The sequence below is a fragment of the Aphelocoma coerulescens genome, chromosome 2, assembly GCF_041296385.1.
Source record: "Aphelocoma coerulescens isolate FSJ_1873_10779 chromosome 2, UR_Acoe_1.0, whole genome shotgun sequence".
Lineage (NCBI taxonomy): Eukaryota > Metazoa > Chordata > Aves > Passeriformes > Corvidae > Aphelocoma > Aphelocoma coerulescens.
The window spans coordinates 53,327,538-53,342,233 of NC_091015.1; the positions used below are offsets into that span (position 1 = coordinate 53,327,538).

At 39.1% G+C, this 14,696-nt stretch overlaps 1 protein-coding gene across 1 annotated transcript in view; it reads left to right on the plus strand.

The window, feature by feature from the left end:
* GLB1 (galactosidase beta 1) overlaps positions 1–14,696 on the plus strand; it is a 41,230-nt gene extending 26,534 nt beyond the window's left edge. Inside the window, exons 12-16 of the mRNA XM_069007483.1 lie at positions 3,602–3,691; positions 4,789–4,902; positions 5,920–6,051; positions 9,362–9,601; positions 13,189–14,696. Of these exons, the coding sequence (XP_068863584.1) occupies positions 3,602–3,691; positions 4,789–4,902; positions 5,920–6,051; positions 9,362–9,601; positions 13,189–13,449 (837 nt within the window). The 3' untranslated portion in view covers positions 13,450–14,696. The remainder of the gene's footprint in view (positions 1–3,601; positions 3,692–4,788; positions 4,903–5,919; positions 6,052–9,361; positions 9,602–13,188) is intronic.

Consider the following 14,696-nt stretch of genomic DNA (forward strand, 5'->3'; position numbering starts at 1 on the left):
TTGCAGAAAGGAAGAGAGAAAGGAGATCCTGGAGTATTTTCAGGCATCATATGTTGTACTTTACAGAGGTACATGTAACCAGAGCAGGCTGTTCTCTGTCTTTTTTTTTCACAATATATTCTTTGGCAGTTCAGTCTTTAAGTACCAACTCCCCTGATCAGGCAGTTGTTCATTTTGAGTTATTGATTTCTTTTTAAAAATCCTCCTGGATGGGAAAAATGCAGTTTATTAAAAGATGCTGGAAACACTGACATTGTTATATAAGAGAGAAGGCAGGATATCAGGTGATAAGGAAAAAAAATCCTGGTCCATAGATGCAAAAGAGAAGTGTTGAAGATGGGGAATGAGGGCAAGCAAAGGCAGAACTGCAGTAGATGGGCTCCAGAAGTGTGAACAAGATGATAGGTTTTAAAGATTTAAGACCCAGAACTTGGGAAGCATTCTTTCCGGAGGAAAATAAATGACTCCTAGTGCCTGCAATGTATCCACATGGCTGTGCAGGCTTGTGAGCAGGTGGTAGTTTCTGGTCACTGCTTGGAGAGCCTTGAGAAATGCTTGGTCACAAGGAAGTACTTGCCCTAGCACAGCAGCCTGCAGACTCATAGATTCTGGAGGTGTACTCAGTTCTTAGGATGTGGAAAGCTCAAGCAATAGCAAGTAGCAGGCAGTGCTGGTGTATATTGGGGCTAGAAAGGGATTAAGCAAACAGGATGCTGCCAGTAGTTGATATTCCTGTTGGAGGTATTTTGTTTCCTTTTTCTTTGATGGTTGACCTTACACTTGGGTTTTGAGGACTTTGCTTTGGAGGTTTAAAAAAGCATTGCTATTTCTATTAGTAGTCATTTGTTGTTTTACAGGCTGCTTTTAAAAATTCCTGACAATATTTGTAATTTTTAAGTTTACTGTTAAATTTCTCTTGTGATGCTGATTGTCCACTAAGTAGCAGTCAACAGGAATTTGCAGCAAGACCAGATCTTGTATTGAAGGCTTTCTTGTATGTACCACGGAAGACTGAAAAGCTGAACAAAAAAAACCTACTGAAGTTTCAAAGAAACAAGCTTCTACCAATCTCTTAAGTGAATCATATATGGTTGACCCATATTCAGAATAGAAGCCCCTTTGGTAGCAGGGACTTAAAAAAAAAAGTCAAACAGACCAATGTACAAGCTGCTAATACTCAGGTCAGCAAGGCACAAAGCAGCATTCATTGCTGCTTAGTAGCTCATTCAAGTGACTATGTCTTAATGGTGCTTGTATTCATTTCTGGTTTCACTGTCCAGCTGAGGCTAAGACTATTAATCCCCATAGGATTGTTGAATTCTATTGATTACCTCTGTCAGTGTCTGTGCATCTCTTGCTTCACAGCTCTTGCTGAAGACCTGGTAGTTCAGTCTCTCCTGTGGCCTGGCAAATCCTGCATATTGCTGTAACATTACTGGCTCTCTTGGAGGAGCACAAGATAAGGAATGGACCATGTATGCAGTCTGGAATGTTTGGGAAATTTTACTCTAGGAAAGATGATTGCTATTTCAGGTACAAGGTTTAAACTGAAAACATAAGGGCAAACTACTTTCATCAAAATTTTGCAAATCATATTTGACCAGCGGTCTTTTTGCCCAAGCGAACGTGCTTAGCTGTGGGCTAGTGAGGGTGACCCAACCTCCAGATAGTGTTGGTGTTATCTTTTATATACTTATGGCTTCCTTTTACTTGGTTGTTCCTGGCTAGAGTTAAGATAAGCTCATTTCAAGTCTGTTTAGGTCTGTGTCTACATGGTTGTTGTGGTTTAATCCTGGTAGGCAGCTAAGCACCAGGCAGCCACTCATTCTCTCCCCCAGTTGGGTGGAGAGGATCAGAAAGGTAGAGGTGTGAAAGCTTGTGGGCTGCAATAAAGACAGCTTAGTAGGTAATGCAAAAACTGCATGCATAAGTACAGCAAAATAAGGAGCTCATTTGCTACTACCTTCGCGGAGGGAGGCATTTGGCCTTCCCCAGGGAAGCAGGGCTCCATCACAGAATCATTAATGTTGGAAAAGACCTCTAAGGTTGAGTCCAAGCATTAACCCAGCCACTACTGTCTTCTTCAATAAACCATGTTCCAGAGTGCCACATCACAGACCTTTTGAACAATTCATGTGTTTTGGTTACTTGGCAAGATAAACACTTGTCACTCCAGGCATCTCCCCTTCCTCCTTTTCCCCCCAGTTTTTATTGCTGAGCATGGCACCCACCATATGGTACAGGATATCCCTTTGGTCAATGGGGGTCAGCTGTCCTGGCTGACTTGTGTTCCCTCCCATCTTCTTGTGCATCCCCAGCCTACTCTCTGGTGAGAGAAGCAGAAAAGTTCTTGACTCTGTGTAAGCCATGCTCAGCAATGCCCAAAATATCCCTGTGTTATCAACAGTCTTAGCAAGAATCCAAAATACAGCCCCATACTAAGTAAGTACCATGAAGAGAATTAACTGTATCCTAGCCAAAGCTGCAGACTTAATTATGGGTACATAGAAAATTCATGCTGGCTTCTGTTGCATCACTGTGAAATACTGTATATGCATTTTAATATTTCAGTACAACTTTCATGTAAATTCTGAAAAAATTCGATACTTCTGTTATTGAAGTACCTTCAGAAGTTTGTATTGCTGTGAGTGCTCTTACATTATAGAGTTTTACATTATTTTAAACACCTTTTTTTTAGTAAGCATTTGAATGTAAATCTAATATGTGAGAGGTATTCGAATGTCTAATGTGTAGTTACCACTGAACAGTGATAATAATTCTGGTGAAACAGACTGACATCTTTCATGAAAAACTGCATGCTATTGATTTTTTGAGCTTCTAAGACACTAGGCATATTATGTGCATTTTGACCAACCTAAAACTGATGGTGGTCTTTGAGAGAGAATTGTAGATGGGTAGAAAATTCCATAATCACAAAAAGAAATTGCAGATGGCAAAAAAAGGCAATTTAATTGTACACATCTAAGTCCTTATTCAGCAAGGTATTCATGTGTGTGGCTAGCCTAAACCTTGCTCCCAGTCTCATTAAAATCAGTCCAGCTACTTACATGTGACAACTAAATTGCAGCCTTAGAGTTTCTAAAATAATTTAAGACAGGATAGGGTAAATTCATCTTGGATGGCTCTTGATGGAATTAAACTGTATCCCTACTTAGCTCAGAATGATTCCAGTGGGAATCAGAGGCATTTTCCCTAGCTTGATTCTAAGTATAATTGAGCAAAATTTAGATAATATATTGCTTTGTACTGTCCAGAGCAGTTGTGTTCGTTTATAGAACTGTTGTGAGAAGCTCCTGGGTGAGTTCTAGCTAAATAATGAAGATTCACTTTTATATTTATGAATGCATAGCAAAATTAGAACATCTGTTTTTTTTAAAACACTGCTCTACATGTAGCATATTTCTTTCAGAGTTTGTCGGTTGTCTCTGCTGTATTGTATTTTAAATGTGTCTGCAAAGATGGTGTAAAGACTTGTTAACTTTCTGGACACATGCAGCTAGCTGGCGTGGTGGCTGGATGTGCAAGCTGTTATAGACTGAAACTTACTGACCTTTATGTATCTGCCTCTTCTGTGCTGCAGGCAGGCACTGTGTTGGAGGTTCTTGATGGACTGTCACCTTCTGGACCAGTGAGAAGCACTTACCCATTGACCTTTGTTGAGCTAAAGCAGGTGAGGATTCCTTCAGTAGGCACTTTGCAGTAATTTTGTAAAGTTTATTTGAACAACCCTCTGTGGTATTACTCTTCTTATGTCATGTCTTGCACTTTACCTAGCACAGAAGTAATAGTATTATAAAGGTATCCAGAATTTTTGCATTGGAGGCCTTTCCATATTCTACAGTGCTCCTGTTTGCACCTGGGGTTTTCTTCTTCCCGTGGATGTAGGTATCTGTGCTGTCTATGCTTTCACCTTGATTTCTCTCCTCTCTGAAGTATTAATTTTCAGGTTTTTAAGACACTTTTTAAAAAAATCATCTTCATAGCACTCTGCTGGATCTGCTCCAGTAGTTCTATGTCCTCTTTTCCTGAGGAGCCCAGAACTGGACACAGCACTCCAGATGTGGCCTCACCAGGGCTGAGTAGAGCAGCAGGATCACCTCCCTTGACTTGCTGGCAGTGCTCTTCCTGATTCCCCCAGGATACCATTGGCATTCTTGGCTACAAGGGCCCTGCTGGCTCAGGGACGTCTTGTTGTCCACCAGGACGCCCAGGTCCTTCTCCACAGAGCTGCTTTCCATCAGATCAGCCCCCAGCCTGTGCTGGTGCCTGGACCCCGCACTTGCCTTTTTTGAAGTTCATTAGTTACCTCTCCACCCAACTCTCCATCCTGTTAAGGTCTCAGTAATGGCTATGACTTTTTTTTTCCATTCCTGCTGGGCAACTTAGTGGAAAATATTTCAAAATGTTCCTGATATAAACCATGTAGTATTTAAAGATAATTAGATGATGTTGACTCGATGAGTATAGCAATTTATGGGCACTAGGTGAGAAGTGAACTTGCAAGTTTTTTATATAAACTCAGTTATAAAGGGATTTTCACCAGTTTACCTAAAGGTCACCCATTACTTAAAGGTCAAAGTAAACTCTGATCTGAAATGGTGTCTGTGATTGTCGCTATCTGAAGTGAATGAAAGTTAACATTTCAGTCCAAGCATGTAGGCAGAAATGTGGGATGTTTTTAATTCATGACCTGAATTGAAATGACAGAATGACTTGGTTCATTAACTTGTTGGGATTTTTCTCTTTCCTTTCCTTTTCTTTTCCTAGTATTTTGGGTTTGTACTGTACAGAACTACACTTCCAAAGAACTGCATGGAGCCAACACCGCTGTCTTCACCTTTAAATGGAGTCCATGATCGTGCCTATGTCTCTGTGGACGGGGTAAAAATGCTGTTTGCTGGTATTAATTTCTGCCATCACTGGCCTTCATGAAAGTCATGGATGCAGTCTGGGGTTTTTTTAAACTCCTTTCTTCAGATTACCAAAGCAATCCTGATCTTACTTAATCATGTGAGGAAAATAAGAAAGTATCTAGCTAATTCATACCAGATGTTCAATTTTGTGTTTCAGAAAGCATGACTACATATTGTCTTGCCATTTTTGACATATTTGAATGTTGATACAGATTCATTACTTAGGTGAATAAAAGACCTAGAGAATAGATTTACTTGCAGTTTTATGGACTATATTACTGATATATATGCTTGGTGGCTTTCTGCAGTATTTGCAAAGATTTTTTGTTATTATTCCCTTTTTTCTTTCTTTGAGCATGGAAGGAGGAAGAAGCCTGAGCCTGCGTCTTACCTTATGAAACTGGCTCCAAACCACAGTTTCAAAAAAAAAAAAAAAAAAAAAAAAGTTTATTTTACAGGAAGTGAACTTAGTCTTTCTTGCCATAAGCAGGGTTTTGGCCCTGCTTAATGGCAATTAATATAAATTTATAGATTTTACAGTCAAGTTTTTAGTGAATATTTGACTTGTATTAACTCTCATCACCTTTGTGTCCAGGTCAAACTCTTCTTTCCATGTGTTGTGGGAATAGGAATTTATAAAACTAAATATTGATGCGCACTTAATTGGAAGATAAGCCCCTTTAAATCACTGATATTGCTGAAATCTTTTCAGTCACTGGACCAAATTTGGGAACTTGGTTTTTGTGAATCAGGTGCATCAAAACCCACTAGCACATCCAGTTGGTGTACTGAAATGTGAATGTTGTTGTAGAAGCTCTTTGTGTGTGCGTGTGCTCACATGCAAGAGGGGGAAAGGAAAGGGCTTTTTTTTACTCTTTTTTTTTCCCTTGTCACTTTTAATTTCTTTGTGCAAGTTGAAAAAACAACAGGGTATTTTTTGTTTTCAGTGGTTATTGTTTTCTTCCTCTTGTTGCAATTCATATAGGTACCTCAGGGTGTCCTTGAAAGGGACAAATCACTGAAGATAAATATAACTGGGCAGGCTGGAGCAAAACTGGACATCTTGGTAGAGAATATGGGCCGAGTCAACTTTGGTAGATACAATAATGACTTTAAGGTAAGTAAAATCTAATGAGTTATTGGATTGTAATGGCTTTTCCTCTTTTCTGCAGGTTAAAAAGAAAGTAGTAAATTAGAAAGAGCAAAAAGGTCAAGATGTGACTTTACCTTAAATATAACTACTCACTAGTTTCCATCTGAGTTTTTCCAGTCACCAAAATCAATGTGAAATTAAAAGCTGCTAGACATCTTTTAAACTTTGTTTGTTTGTTCACTTAGACTGTCAGTCACAGTGTCACCCACAGGATTTTCTGGTTTAGTTGAGTTTGTAGATAACAATTTTAAAATTGTTTCTATAAACTTCAAAAATGGGTTGGGTGTTGGTCCAGAACTTGATTGCACTTTGAGCCTTGTGAATCCTGGGATTGCTTTTGGGGGGCTGGGGGATGTATTTTTGTGTACATGAATACACCTTTGTATCCTCCTTGTCCCATTTAATTTGTCAGCAGTGTACCCTTGCAGTATTTTCAGTGTGGCTAGGAAGGCTGTCCACAAGTACTTCAGCATGCAAAAATGCCAGTTCACCTGGACTGACCAAGTGTTAGAATTATCAGAACTTCCCTGTGCTTCTGGGTGTGTTCTGCACTTTGGGACTGTCACCTCCATGGGTGAGTGGCTGTGGTGGGTTGACACTGGCTGGCAGCCATGTACCTACAAAGTCACGTGCCCATCCTGTTACTCCTCCTCCACCAACAGGGGAAGGAGAGAAGATACAATGAGGGGTTTGTGGCTCAACATGAGGACAAGGGGATCACTCAGAAATTACTGTCGTGGACAAAACAGATTCAGCTTGGGGAACTCAACTTATTCTTAAATATGTCATCATAGAGGTGCTCCCAGAATCACTGTTGGACTCAGCAGTGGGTCTGTTTTGGAGTCAGCTGGAGCTGTCTTTGTCTAACATGGGGCAGCTTCTGGCATCTTCTCAGAAGAGCCCCCACTGCAGCTCCCCTTGCTAAAAAACCCTTGCCATGTAAACCCTATACCATGGAGGTGCCACTAGTGTAGCACTAGGAAGGGCAGGGGCAAAAAGTCAACTTTTCTGATTTTAGATTTAATGAGATCCCCAGTGCTGCGTGATAGTCAATAAAAGACAGGATTGCTGTAAAGGTCAGTCTTGTATTATGTTTGGGCTGTGTACAGTTCACAGCATACCTTTTTTTTGTTTTTTTGTATTATTGGGGCATAGTAGGTAGCAGTAGTGCCAACTATCATACTGTCTCTTCCAGGTACTTTGCCTTTATCTGAGTGGCAGGGGAAGGAAGCTAGTACCCCAGAGTTTTGCCTTTATGTTGAGGCAGCAGAAACAGCTGCTTTTATTTATTTATTTGTTTGTTTGTTTGTTAACAGGCCAGATGATAGGAAACCTATATGCTTAGTGCCAAATTAAGGTAACAGAATAAAGGTTTAGAGGTTGGATTAGGGAGGTGCTCAGTTGCTGTGGTTGAGCTGAAATTCACATGTATACCTTTTAATAATTTAAGAGTGAAATCAGGTTTAAGAGACATGTCCATGGTGACAGTAATCCTCTAAAAGCAGGATCTTTCTGTGTAGAAAAGGCAACCTTCCTTGGTTAGCTTTGCACTGTGTGCATTGCTTCTTCCCATAGAATCCGTCCCTCATACTCTCCGTTGTGTTGATTTTGAAAACTGGGTGTAATGATACCTTGGGTTTTAAAAATTCATGTGCTTTTAAAAATCAAGTTAGGGGAAGAGGTTCCTGCCTTGTGAAGCCTTGAATTTTTAAGCAAAGAGGATAGGTTTTCAGGGTTTTGCTTGACTGGAGTTTTACCACTTTTTTGAGCTTGAAATGGAGCTAGGCATCTAGCTTTTGGGAAGGAATTTTTAAAACATCCTATTGATCTAAGTCACGTTGTTAAAGGATACAAAGGAAGAGTGTGGTTTCTGTTTTTTTATGTGTCTTCTCACATGCACCCTGCCACCTATATCTCAGTTTTACTTGGAAAATTTATATCCGCATCTTGGTGACACTGAGTCACTAACCCAAGACATTATCTTGCACTGTAGCAGAGAAAGTGGTATTTACTTCCAACAAATCTTCTTCAGTTATGGATTGTTGAATGTGTACTCTTACGCAGACCTAAGTAAGAATGTTTCGTAGTCACTTCATATAATTTGAAAAATCACACTTCAGAGTGCCTACAGATGAGCTTAGGGAGGCAGGTTAGAAGGTTCAGCCTAAAGTTACATTGCGTTACTTCATTTGGTTGCTAGACAGAGTAGAGTCTAGGTTGTATAGAAAAGTTTTGTCTCTTAACTTTTGACACTTGCAGATATTTTATTTTGACATAAGAGAAATAAGCTCCTGTTCTGTAAAGTGGACATTAGGTACAGGAAGAGAAAACCACTTAGTGCTTGTACAGATGGTCAGCCTTGTGCAGACAGTGCAATGCTTATGAGGTATCGCAGCATACACACAACATAGTATCAGCTCTCCAAAGCCATAGAAGCTGTGGTTTTGCTTGTTCCTGTTTGATGTGTGGTGTTTGCAGCATAACTTGTGTTGCACTGAAAAGCAGCTTCTATGCAGGGTCTATTCAAGCCCTTGCACTGCACTGAAACACCACTTTAGGAACTCTTACCGTAACAAAATTAGGGTGTGTGCAGGGGTAACTTGATGTTCTCTTCATTCTTCTTAAATTATGACCTTGCCTTGCTTTGGCATTTGGTGTGCAAGTACCCCGGTGTGCTGTGAGCCACTGTGAACACGGTCCCATAGAAATGAGACGGGATTCCATGGGCTTGAAGCTGACTGTAAGCTGAAAGTATTTCACTAAATTGGGCATATGCATTGATTTCATGATACTGTATCTTATCTGGAGAAGATTTGTAGGAAGTAAATACCACTTTCTCTGATATTGCACAAGTTAATGTCTTGGGTTAGTGACTCAGTGTTACCAAGTGATGGTATCTCAGGCTTAATGATATTTAATGTTGCTTCTCCTTTTATTAAGCATCAGGTTTTGGAATCATGTTCATGTTAAAGCAAAACAGAAGTTTTCCCAGTTACAGGAAAAGAATTTGAAAAAAAACCCCCTTGTGTATCAACAAAAACCTAAAACTTTGAAGAGGAACAGATCTTTCACAGAGAATAAATGAAGCCCTTCATTCTTAAGCAAAGCTTACAACTTGGTGAACACCAGATGCTTGTTTTTTCATACACAGATTGGCAGCCAGCTGTTATTTTGATTCAGTTTTTATTCATGACTGATTTATAGTTGCACCAAAATAACTTCAATAGCATGAGGTAATTATATTTTTGTGTTGGTTTTTTTTCCTTCCTCCTAGGGTCTAGTTTCAAATGTAACTCTTGCTCAAGATGTACTTGCTGGATGGGAAATCTATCCTCTGGACATAGATGGAGCAGTGAACTCTGGCATTATTTATCTCCTTGATCACCCGAAGAGATCTGCTGTGAAATCACTGAGTTACGAAGTACCTACATTTTACACTGGTACTCTTTCAATTCCTGGAGGGATCCCAGACTTGCCGCAAGACACCTATGTCAATTTTCCTGGCTGGACAAAGGTACAAGTTTTTGCTGTAAAAACCTCTTAAGTCCACTTAGAAAAGTACTGAAACTTCTATGGACAGTCAAAGTCCACCTCTCTTACATGGGTAGAAGTTGGTCATAGTGGTGGGTAAGAAATTGATGCTTTGCTTTAAGTAAATCTAGAGATAAAACATTAAGAGAAGGGAAACATATTCAAAAGATATATGATATTGATCTGAAAGTGGAGCATCACAAAAAAGCCCCAAACCAAAGCAACCCAACCAACCCACCCTAGTTTTTCAAGAGTGAGGAAGAGTAACTGTCAGGCTGTTTAGAAATGTTGCATTTAGTTGTGAGGGGGTTTTTTGGAAAATATTTGAGTTGCTGAGTAGAGAGCTATGGATCCTGTTGCAAAGCATAAAGAGTGCTGGACTCAATGGCTGGTGGTGTGCCCTCAGATACAGATATAGTGCATGGAGAAGGTTACCTGTGCCTGCTCTCTGGTGGGAGGCACAGGGAACAGAGTGGGTGCACTGAAGTGCCACTCCTCTTGGAAGCCTGAGCATTTAAGTCCAGGCTTTAGGGAAGTGCCTGTGACAGTGTTAGGTAGCAAAATCGTTCTTTTCTGAAACAATTAATTTGCTGCTGTTAAAATAAAGTGGGAAAAAGAGTTGCTGTTGATCTGTCTCCACTGCTAGTATTGTAGTTAAAGCATTTCACAATATGTAGGAGGCTGTGATTCATTGCATGCACTTGGTGTTGCAGACACTGAGCTTGGATGAGGAAGTCTGACACAGTCCCTGTTCCCATATATGTGCATCTCACACAATCATTGAATAAAGTTCATAAATAGCTTTTTTTCATGGCAACTGTAATCTGAGACATTTTTAATAAATTCTGTGATCCCATCAGTCATAAATCTTCTTCAGGAAGCAAGGTGGCCATACCTGCCAGTTGGCAAACTCATATTTAAAATGGCAAGGTAGTCCAAGAATTCTTACGTATAGATGGAAATCTTTTCCTCTGATCTATGGAAACCTCTGTTTTACATAGTTTGTATACCCTGTCCTCGTAAGAGTCCTGGTAAGAGATTCCAGGTGAACTTAAGTATGGCTGTTCAATTGATCCTTCAAGCTTTGTATGGATTGGACAAGAGTTTTAAATAAGATGCCTAGAAACTGAGACTTTCAGATAACTTCACAAATCAGCAAATGCCTTTAAGGCAGAGGGCCTTAAAGGGTATAAATTCCACTTGGGTGTTGCTGTGTGTGGCCCTTTGTTCCTTGAGTGGCACTGTGTAAATTGCCTAAGTGTGGAGTGGGATTCTTAACAAGGGTTAAAACTCGCCTATTTGAGTAGTTGAAAAACCACAGAAGCAGCACTTAGCAAGAAAACTTAAAAGTCCTAATGATGGTTCTGCCAAGGAATATAGCATGATGGACAGCCAGGGGTGCAGCATTAACAGTCATGACCAGTGTTGTAGCTTGCTTCCCTTCAGTGCTTTTTAAGGCCTTTGCTAGTAATAAAGCCTATTTCACCCTCACATGAAGAATCACAATGCCCTTAAGCATACATGCCACTGAGTGAATTCTTAGATTGATTGGACCTTTTTTTTCTTCAATAGAAAAGAGGATTTGGAGTCAGGACTGTTCTTGTTTTCTGTAGTTGCTGTCCCTGCTAAAGGAAGTCTTGCTAGTGAAGATGGAGTTCCCCCCCTTTTATTTTGTCTAGGGCATATTTATTAGTAGTGTATGTAGTGTCATAATTTGTTGGTTTAGGGCAAACAAATTCTTGAGCGTGCAGTCTTTAGAAGCTGCAGTGTTAACAGAGACAGTTTGGAGTTGAGAAACTTGAGTTCTTAGCTTTACTGGAAAAAGGACTTACAACCACTGACTGATTCAGATCAGAAACAGAGACCTGTCTGATCATATCTCCTGCATCAGAACTCTAATGCAGTTGATTCCTACAGTAAACACCTACTTTCCACAGATTATTGTCATTCTCTGTGAGAGGAGGGCTACTGTCTAGTGGGTACATTCACTCATCCATCTTGTTTGAAGGGAGTTTGTATTCATACCATATTTTCTTCTAAACCTACTACAGGAAGTAGTGAGCTTGGATAAAGATAAACCTGATTTAAGAAAAAAAGTTTGAGGTCAAGGTTTATTAACACCTTGGCAGAGCAGTGCAAGATAGGATCTTGTACCACGGAAGTGGATACAGAGGCGAAATAACTGTGTCTGTACATTACTAACTCCTTAAAAAGTTTCTCTTGTAAGTTTCATAAAATTTTTTTCATAAATACGTGAAAAAGGAAACACTAGAAAAATACCACTAAAGCAGCTTGAATGGCAATACTTATTATATTACAATTGTGCTTCTGTAAATCATGTTAAAATATTCTAATTTCAGCTATCCTAGACAACTTTAGGAATCACTGAATGCAGTAAAATTCTTTCTTTCCACTGATTCAGTCAATTTTATTATGTTTATGAGTGTACGTCCATGCCATGAGTCTGGTTGTCTTCTGTATTCTGATCACCAAAGACCAAAGCAAGAAAGAAAAACACAGATGCAGTTATCTGTTCCCATCCCTTTTCTTGACACTGAACTCTTGTTTGATATACAGTGAAAGGGCATTTTGGAGGAATAAAAGCAATTTATTCATCCAAATCAGTTGTATATCCTCCCTTCTGTATTGCTTAAGAACCAAGACTCAGCGTGACTCAGGAGGAGTCAGTTTACAGTTTACTAAACATTCTGCAGCTTGCCAATTTATAGACTTCTGGAAAAATCTCATTTATGTCACTTCAGTGTGTCTATTTTGTGGTAAATAAATTAGTGTTTTGACTTTTTTCCTTTTTCTCCTTGCCCATTTTTTTTTAAATCTTTTGAACTTAAGGTATTTATGTTAGGACAGTATTTTGAACTAGGGGTTCTGACTACCTTAACTATAAAAAGCAATTTTAAGAGTTTGTATGCCACAATTTCATTGAACTTAAAATAATACTAGCAGGTCCAAAAGGCTTTTAATGGTTTTATGTAAGTACAGCAGTACTTTCTTTCAGTGTGGTTTCACAAATACTTTTGTCGACTAAGCTATTACAAGTAAAAGAGAAATCTGAATTTCATGTGTCTAGACAATCTGTATCTTGCCCTTGAAATCTCAGAACAGGGGCTACCAAGGTAGTGTAGTCTTACACTTCTACAGAAAACCATAACAGCATTAGGATCTGCTTTTTTCTTCTGTGTGCTCATTCTCCTTTTAGCAATTAGCTTCAAGCAAATACAGTTTTCAGATTTGTTTTGGTCTTAAACTTGGGGCAAAAAATCAGTGCAAGGAGCCTGCAGTTGTTTCTTTAATTATTGTCATATTTGGAATTATTGCAGTATTTTACCACTTTCTTTTTAAATATTAGTGATGGGTTTAACTGCTCAGGGAATTTAGGTTCTTTTGACTGTCATGAGCATTTTCTTGTACAGATTTTCTATCTGTGTGTTCAATCAAACTGAAAAATGAAGGGAGTTGTTACTGTATTGAGTGTTATGCTTAAATCTTTTTTGTCATTTCATCTCTGACAGATTATTAAAATGTTGTTATTTTTTCTTTCTCTCTTAACAGGGGCAAATTTGGATCAATGGCTTTAATCTTGGTCGCTACTGGCCAGCCCGTGGTCCTCAGCTGACCCTTTATGTTCCAAGTAATATACTTGTTGCATCAGTGCCAAACAATATAACAGTGTTGGAGCTGGAGCATTCTCCTTGCAGCAGCCAGGCATGTGAAATAGAATTTGTAGATGAACCTAATATCAATGCAACCCTAAAGCATGAAACTGAGAAACCCCCACTCTTTGTTAGAGAACTATGGATACGCCATCTATAATGATTTGAGTATTTCTTTATCTTCCCACCCCTTCTTTGCTTCCCTTTCCCTCAAACTATACTGATTAACACTGAGTCTTCGAAAAAGGGAAGTTGTTTCGGTGAGGCAACTTCTTAAATTATTCAAAGACTTTTTTTTTTTTAAATCTCTCAGTTAAATATTGAATTTCTTTTTAAAAATAAAAGCTGGAGCTTTGAAATTTGCCTTGGGACTGTGAAATTGAACTCAACTGGAAGGTAATGTTTCCATCAGTCTTGTAAAAATGTAGTCTTTGTACACTGCTCACACTACAGTAACCTTCTTATGCTTTTATTTTTTACCATGTTTTCCAACTGGAGAGGGGCCTACAAAAGGGGTGTACAGCCCCCCACTACCTTGCTGGTTTCACTTAAGTGGACTAGTAAGTCAGAGCTGCCAATAGACAAGCAGCTTTCAGCTTCCTTAATCACCTGGTTAGAGTATCCACATCTTTTTAGTCTTATTGGGTTTGCTACCAGCATTGAGTGGACCTCACTTTTTTAATGCAAGTGACTTTGGGGAAATTTCAGTTGATTTCTTAGAGGAGCAGTGAGAAAAACTGTGGAAGAGAGCACTCAAATGCCAACTGGTCCAAACAGCAGTAACATGGAGAGGGACCTTGTGGTCTGCATCTGTCCCCTCTTAGAAAGCCATTTTACTGCTTCCCTATTGCTATCTCTAAAGACTTAAAGTAAATTGATTAGTACAATGACATATGCAAAATTTAGGCTGCTTTGGTGGAACCATAGCCTCTGACTAACCTGCCTGCAGAATGTGGTTTTTAAATGATCAATTTTTACTTTGATTTTTTTTGTTTGGTTTGGAGGTTTTTGTTTTGTTTATTTGTTTTGTTTTATTTCTTTTTTTTTCCCTAGTGGGCATGAAGTACCTGCTTTTCATAGGCCAGCACCTTGGAAGTGGAATCCTTTAAGTTAAAAAATTTTATTTCTCTTTTAGTCATTAATTCTCATCACCTGTTTTGTTCCAGTAAACTGATGGTCTTTGTAAGTGCCTGATATTTGCAAAGATGCACAAACTCCATCAGTACATCTGAGTTTCTACAACAGACAGACTCTTCTTTTTGATTCTTGTGATTTTGGTGTCAGTCACGCAAATTCCATGGTGATATTTAAACAACAGAAGATGATGGAATCAAGTATTTTTATAATCTATGAGTTCTTCCTTTGATTTTTGTCTGACATTATTAAAATGGTTCCTTAAAGATTAAA